The 7,308-nt window shown below is 44.0% G+C and overlaps 1 protein-coding gene across 3 annotated transcripts in view; it reads right to left on the bottom strand.

The window, feature by feature from the left end:
- The window catches only part of GPATCH2L (G-patch domain containing 2 like), a 51,133-nt gene extending 44,369 nt beyond the window's left edge, over window positions 1–6,764 (bottom strand). For all 3 annotated transcript variants that reach the window (XM_012803421.2, XM_012803420.2, XM_023511566.1), the window contains exons 1-2: window positions 6,659–6,764; window positions 3,829–4,500 (exon numbers count right to left, since the gene is read on the bottom strand). In XM_012803421.2, the coding sequence (XP_012658875.1) occupies window positions 3,829–4,490 (662 nt within the window). In that variant the 5' untranslated portion in view covers window positions 4,491–4,500; window positions 6,659–6,764. The remainder of the gene's footprint in view (window positions 1–3,828; window positions 4,501–6,658) is intronic.
- Between the last annotated feature and the right edge of the window lie 544 nt (window positions 6,765–7,308).

The raw sequence follows: 7,308 nt of genomic DNA, 5'->3' as shown, positions 1-7,308 counted from the left end.
CACCTTAGGTGTATGTGGCTGGCGCCTTAGCCGCTTGAGCCACAGGCGCCAAGCCGCTATAGACAATTTAAATACAGATCAGTAGAAAGTAATTTTACAAGAATATTTTAGAATATGCACATACATACACAGAAAAATGTTAAAATAACAGTTTGATCTTTATGCAGGCATAAACAAAAGCTATTACAGTCACTTTCAGTTACCCCAGAACTCAGGAGGGATTGGTCGGTACAGAATTGAACGTCAGATAGAGAAAAGCAGCCGGGCACAGTGGCTCAGCCTGTAACTCTACCACTCTGGGAGGCCAAGGCAGGTAGACTACCTGAGCTTAGGAGTTCGAGACCAGCCTGAACAACAAAGAGTAAGACCCCGTCTCTAAAAATAGCCAGGCACTGTGGCAGCACCTGTAGTCCCAGCTACTTGGGAGGCTGAGGCAAGAGAATCACTTGAGCCCAAGAGTTTGAGATTGCTGTGAGCCATGACACCACAGCACTCTACCAAGGGTGACAAAGTGAGACTCTGTCTCAAAAGGAAAAAAAAAAAAAAGCAAACAGAAATATTGGTGAATCTTAAAACTACTCCATGTTGGCTTGGTGCCTGTGGCTCAAGTGGCTAAGGCGCCAGCCACATACACCCAAGGTGGCAGGTTCGAATCCAGCCTCGGCCTGCAAACGACAATGACGGCTGCAACCCAAAAATAGCCGGGTGTTGTGGCAGGTGCCTGTGGTCCCAGCTACTCGGGAGGCTGAGGCAGGAGACGCGCTTGAGCCCAGGGGTTGGAGGTTGTTGTGAGCTGTGATGTCATGGCACTCTACCTAGGGGGACAGCTTGAAGCTCTTTCTCAAAAAAAAAAAACAAAAACTACTCCGTGTTTCCTTAGCAAAAAGTAAGCTTAAGGAAACTATTAATAGAAATAAAGCTGACAGAGACATACATTTTCAAATGTAAAATATCCAAAGCATGTTTTTTAAAAAACTCTACCCATTGACAAGGCCAAGCTTAAAGATCAACTTTACCTTAAAAATTTTACACGGTGGATTACTACCTTGTCAACCCTCAACACCACTGATAAAAAGTAAACTTCTACACTTTGATCTGCATATGCATAAACAGTGACAAATCCAAGCAGGTTTATGAAAGAGTAACCAAGAGGACCCTTGAAAGTATTTCTCTTAATGCTGCAAAAAAATAGGAAAATATTAACAGAATGAACTCACCAAGGCAACATAGTATCCAAATCATAAACTACTATCTACTTATATTCTAACGCTAGGTCATAAGGTATGCTCACTAAGGGCAGCTTGAAACCTCAGAGATTCCTCTTCTACTCTATTGTTGAGGAGAGGCTGAACACGACACACAGTCAAAGAATACGTAAGAATCAACTCCTTTCCCCATAAAATGGAGGTAGACGGGAAAACTACAAAGCACTTCCCTTTGTAACTGCAGATGAATCAAGACATAATTTGAGATATAATTAGAAGATTTTAAAGAAGACTTTTTCTCATTCCATGTGTGTTACCACCCCACCCATTAGTCCTTTATAGCTCTAAGGCTTTTGGCATCCACATTACCAAAAAAACCTCTGAAATGATGTCCCAAATGGAAGATTGAGGTCTCCTCGATTTGAAAAAAGTAAGAATTTCATAAAAATTCCTGTCTACTTCAATTTATCCAGACTCTCAGATAACTAGAATTTATATTACTACCCAACTATAATGTGCGATAGATGTGTCTGGGGTCAAAAGGAACAGGAAAGACTGAAGCCCCTCACTGCTAGGTCACAGGCTCTGCTGTCATCTTAGAGCAGACAGTTAACATTCCCCCCACACACACACTTATGTCAAAGTTTAACAAGAAATTCGGGGGCAGCACCTGTGGCTCAGTGGCTTGAGGGCCAGTTCCATATACCGACGGTGGCAGGTTTGAACCTGACCCTGGCCAAACTGCAACAAAAAAATAGCCAGGTGTTGTGGCAGACACCTGTAGTCCCAGCTATTCAGGAGGCTGAGGCAAGAGAATCGCCTAAGCCCAGGAGTTGGAGGGTGCTGTGAGCTGTGATGCCACAGCACTCAACCGAGGGCTAAAAAAAATTTTTTTTAAAAAAAAGAAATTCTGGGGAAGAAACATGCACAAGCTATCATCAAAAGATCTATTTTTAAAATCACCATTCTCAACAGTAAGAGTTCCATTGGGTATATATACTCAATATTAAAGCAAACTTGAATGCCGCAAAGGACAGTTTCAATAGTGTGAAAGGCTACAAATTGACTAAACATTTCTTATTTGATTAAAAAATAGTATGAGGGGGCGGCACCTGTGGCTCAAAGGAGTAGGGCACTGGCCCCATATGCTGGAGGTGGTGGGTTCAGGCCCAGTACGAGGAAAAAATACCTTTATAATCCAAAATAAACATACAAATTGGGTAGATAGGTCTTGGAAATACTTAGGCATTAGAGGAAAATAAGAAAAGCCAAATTAGGAGCTTACTTTGATAAACTTGAGCAGGCTGGCAAATATAAAGTTAATAAGAAAAAACTTCAAAGCAGGATTTAAAACCATCCATGAAAGGTGCAGGCATACAGATCTCAACAGCTTTTCCTATTACTGACACAGCCTCACCTCAGAGTTCCTGAGATTTATGTCTTTGTTTTTAAGAGAAACTTCAAAAAGGTCATAAGTTCTACAGTTGTGAAAGTTGAGACACAAAGGGGTCATGGAAAAGGCAAACTCAAAGGGCAGCAAAACAAGATGGCTAAGAATGAGCTTTGGAATCAGCTTGATTCCCAGTGTTGGCAATGGCTGACCTTAGCCCAATTATCTAAACTCTCATATAACCTCAGTTTCCTCTTCTATAAAATGCAAAGTGGAACTGTGAACACTAAATAGGAATATGTGTCAGGCCTTTGTAGTACAGTGCTTGGCTTGGCATACATTTAGGGCTTAATAAATGCTAACTAACATTGACAATAATAGAAAAATCGAATACAATGGTTCTCCCCAGGAGTACTCAACCCACCCAGAGAACACCCCTGAGGGCATTTGGGTTGATACAAGGAAAAGGGGGTGAGAACAATGCAGGGATGCTGGATATCCTTCAATGTACCACAAAGAATCATCCCATCCAAAACACGACTAGCATCCTCATTAAGAAACAGATCACAGATTAACTTTAATAACATTAAAGTATCAAGGGGGGGATAATCAATGTTCTAGAACTATCAGAAATGTAAAAAAATTAAAAAGTTACCAAAACTGACATTTTAAACATGCACTCACTAGAGAGAAATTTTCTTGGTTGATCATCTTTGCTATAAGAATAACAGGACTCAGTGCTATTAGTTTTAAAGCCCAAAATGTGTTCAGACAACTTGAATGTCAGCCATAGAAAATAAACTCAATATAGTCAAATTTTAAGTAGTAGAGAACAGAATTATAGCCAACAAGTATCTAAAGCCATGATTCTTAAGGGAGACAGGTAGCTTACCAGTTACATTTATATAAGCCAGCCTCTGCTAAGACCCGAGTTCTAAAAATCAGTATGTATGTATGAACTATGTGGCTTAAAAGGAAGGAAACTGTTTTTCAAAATCAAACTCTTGGTTTTAGAAACAAATGTATTTCTATTACATCTAGCCTTCTTGACAGAGGGAAATAGATTTATGACAATATTATAAAAGCTAGAAATAAATTACTGATTGATTAAAGAAAAGCTACCAAATCAATGCTAGAATGGCTGATGAAAGAAAGCAGAACTTATCAAGACTAGATTTGCATTTGGGTTAAAATTAATCAGGAAAATCTTTGACTTAGTAAGGGAGATCTCACCATTCTGACATGTTCTCATCAGAGCCCTGTTTTTGTTCATCACCTTCACACTCCATTCTTTCTTTCCTTCCTGCTTTGCTTAGGAAAGTTCTATTTTCTGCTGATTCACACAACCCATGGCCTGATGAAGTCCAGGGCGTATTTTCTTTCCAGCGAGACAGACGCTGCTTCTTAGCAGACTTGAACCTGCAGCCTCTCTCATAGCTCCAATCTGACACCTTCAGCTTCTGCTGAAGGCTGGCAGCCACCTCTGATGTCACTCGCTTCACCTTCCTTCGGCGCCTAAGTGGTCGGCAAGGTGCATTTTCAGTAAAAGAGTCAGATTCATGCCAAGAATGCTGCTTACTCTTAACAATCGCATTGAGAGCTGGGTGCCGTTTGGCCACCATTGTGTCATCAGAGTCACTAAAGTTAGTGACCAGGGCCACTTCTCGACAGTCCTTAGTGGCCTCATCCAGACTTGACTCAGAGGCCTCACTGTAGCAGCAGGTATGCTCTGCCAGATGAGTGAAGTCAGAACGACGCTTCCGGCCTCGGCGTTTCCGAAGCTGCCGCCTCTGTTGCCGAGGGCTCAGGGCCATCTCCTCCCACAACTCACCAAGCTTTTTCTGCTCAGATGTCTGCTCCAAGGCTGAGGCTAAGTCATGTACCAGTTCATCCATGAGGCCACATCTGCCAAAAGGAAGGTGGGAGGGGGGACAGAAAAGAAAAAAGAAAGCCTGAATAGGATCGGTGGTTTTAGAATAATTTTATCAAATAGATCATGGTGCTCTAGAATCTTGCCTGTCCATAGAAAATAAAGTCACCTTTCATTTGGCCACACTTAGACTCTGTTCCTACCATCTACATTCCCTTAAGCCACTAAAAATAGGTGTCTGGCCCTTGTTAAATGCCCAGAATCAACATGTTCTGAAGCACAAAAACTCAAAACACCCACTAGATGACAACTGGGACTAGGTCCTTTTCTGTTTTCCTCAATTAGCCTTGTCATTAAATGAACCTAATGATGAGATTCAAAATGATTAGAGAATATCTCATCAGAGAGGAGCAGAAAAACACATAACTTCAAAATCACAGCAGAACTGGGGAAAACATAGGTAGGTCCCAGTCTCACGAAGATATTGAGAATGGGTGAAAAACTGTTCTTTGGTCTGGGAACACTGCTGATTGCCTGCAGCAGAGAACAGAGCAACTTAGTGACACACTTTACGGAAGACTTTTTGCAGTCTTAGTGTTTTAAGAATTGTAGTGACACAGGTTTGTACTCGGAATGAAATAAACAGATTACGTTTACACTCATTCTGGTACCAACTACCACCTGGAAGCTACAAGGTACAGAACCTTACAGAGTATGTCATGTATTTTTGAGTAATTCACAACTTTTAAGCTCTCTCTCCTCCCATCCTAATTACGTGCTTTCCTGCCACACAATCACATAAAAATAGGATATAACAGCAACTGAAATGACAAAGATGGGATAGAACCTCTAAGATTTCCAGCCAACTGCTTTCCAAACTTTCCCATTTTTCTGAGTCCTGCTCATCAAACCATCACACTTCAGGGGTCGCTTCAAAGGTAAATTAGTAAAGGAATGAGAGTAGTTTCTCTTTTAAAGGGAAATTTCTAATATAATTTGTACACCACCTAATTAAATTAGCACCTGTTCCTTGCCCTAGTTAAGCCCAAAGTATTTGGAGACCATAATTAGAGCTTACAACTCTATGTGGCACCACTGTCAAGACCATATTTCCGTTCATACAGTTTTCATTTTGCAGAGTGCTTTCTAAAACCTATTTTCATGCTGTGCTCTTCTGGCTTATATGCCATATCTTTGGAAGCAATGGTGACACCTACTTCCCAAACTGCCACCTAAATAAAACTTCTCCAAGTGTCAAAGGCACACCCATATGACCAAGTTCCTTTTAGCAATAAAAAGTGATTTAAAACACCATGACTGAGCTGTGGGAGTCAACTGTCCCTAAGACCAAAATAGATAAAGAAGTGGGAAGAGCTCGTCTAAATCTACTTCCTTAATAAAAAACTACTGCTTTAAAAATTCAGGCAGAACAGCACAAACTTGAAAGTGAAATGAAGTTACCCAACAACTTGTAAACAAAGGCCTGTGCAGAATCCTTCCTGTCTCAAATACTACAACTCTAACAGTAGGTGAGAGACGCACCCTGGGACTCCACACCTCCAGTTTCGGGGGTACATGCCTAGAGAACTCCGGGTCCAGGCACGCACCCGGGGTAGAGGTAAGGCTGTCAAACACCAGAAGAAACGGAGAGCTAGTGGGCACCAAGTGAGAGGCAGGGTCAGGGTGGAAGGAGGGGACGGAGTCGAAGGTGGTAGGATCAGGAGGCAACTTCTCATTTGGGCTCACCAGGGGGAAGGGGTCAGCTTTTCTAGGGCAGAAACTGCCAAAAAGCAAGTCCTTGGAGACTGGCTCCCTCCGTGATCAGCAGTCGCAACATGGCCACATGCTGAGAAAAACCGTGTTTCAAAGGACTCTCCTCCACTCTCCAGCCCGTCCCCCAGGGCTAGTGCGACCATGGTTCAGGACACCATGGTCTCGGGTCGCGCTGTCTCCGGCCCAAGAGAGACAGAAGGAAGCCAGAGGAGGGACTGTCGCCCAAGGGGCCGCCCACCCTTCATCCCCGGGATTGGGGACACGGGCCCTGAAAAGCAAGGCCCGGCCACCCTCGCCGATCCCGCCGGCCGCCACGGCCCCAAGAAGCCCTTAGCTACTCAGCCGCAGCCCGGAGCCCCGATCTCCTCCGGCCCTGCGCCCCCAGGATCCCAACCCTCTCAACCCCCTCCGCCCCCTCACCGGCTGCCGCAGCCACCGCCGACGGCCGCTGCTTTTTGGACCGAGGCTCCCAGCCGGGGTTTCCCTCTCTGACCTCATTTCCGGTCTGGGCCGGAGAGGTGGGGCGACGGAAGGGGAGGAGCTGATGGCGCAAGAGGCTCCGCCCCGACCCAGGGCTTCCGCCCACAGTGGGCGGGGCCACGGAGAAGCCTGGAAAAGGGACAGTAGGCCCCGAAGTCCGGACAGGAGGGGCGGCGCGTCCAGGGTGTCCCCGAGGGTGAGGTGTCCCGGGGGAAAGACCTGGCTTGCTGGCCCCATCTTCTTTGTGGGCGTCAAAAAATTGGGCCCGGGAAGGGCCGTCAGTTTCACTCTGACCTACTTTCATAGAGGACATGTATTTTAATGACATTTCGTAACCATGAGAGTTGGTACAACCTTTGGGAGGGATGAATTACATTGAGTTACTCAGAACCTTAAAAATACACATGTTCATGTCTTGCGCAATTAAACTAGTAAAGTACTGTTAGAATCTAAAAGAAATATTCGTGAGCTCATACTGACATAAGTTATTGAATATATTAATAAAGAGGGAAAAGGAAAATAAATCTCCCACGGAAGAATCACAAATAATTCAGTTAGAATCTCCACCCTAGAACATAACTCCCAAGTGG

Source organism: Otolemur garnettii, unplaced genomic scaffold (genome assembly GCF_000181295.1).
Source record: "Otolemur garnettii isolate 467f Iridium unplaced genomic scaffold, OtoGar3 scaffold00020, whole genome shotgun sequence".
In the NCBI taxonomy this organism is placed as follows: domain Eukaryota; kingdom Metazoa; phylum Chordata; class Mammalia; order Primates; family Galagidae; genus Otolemur; species Otolemur garnettii.
Note: the sequence above shows the minus strand (reverse complement) of the source record. Positions and strands in the feature narration are given on the sequence as shown.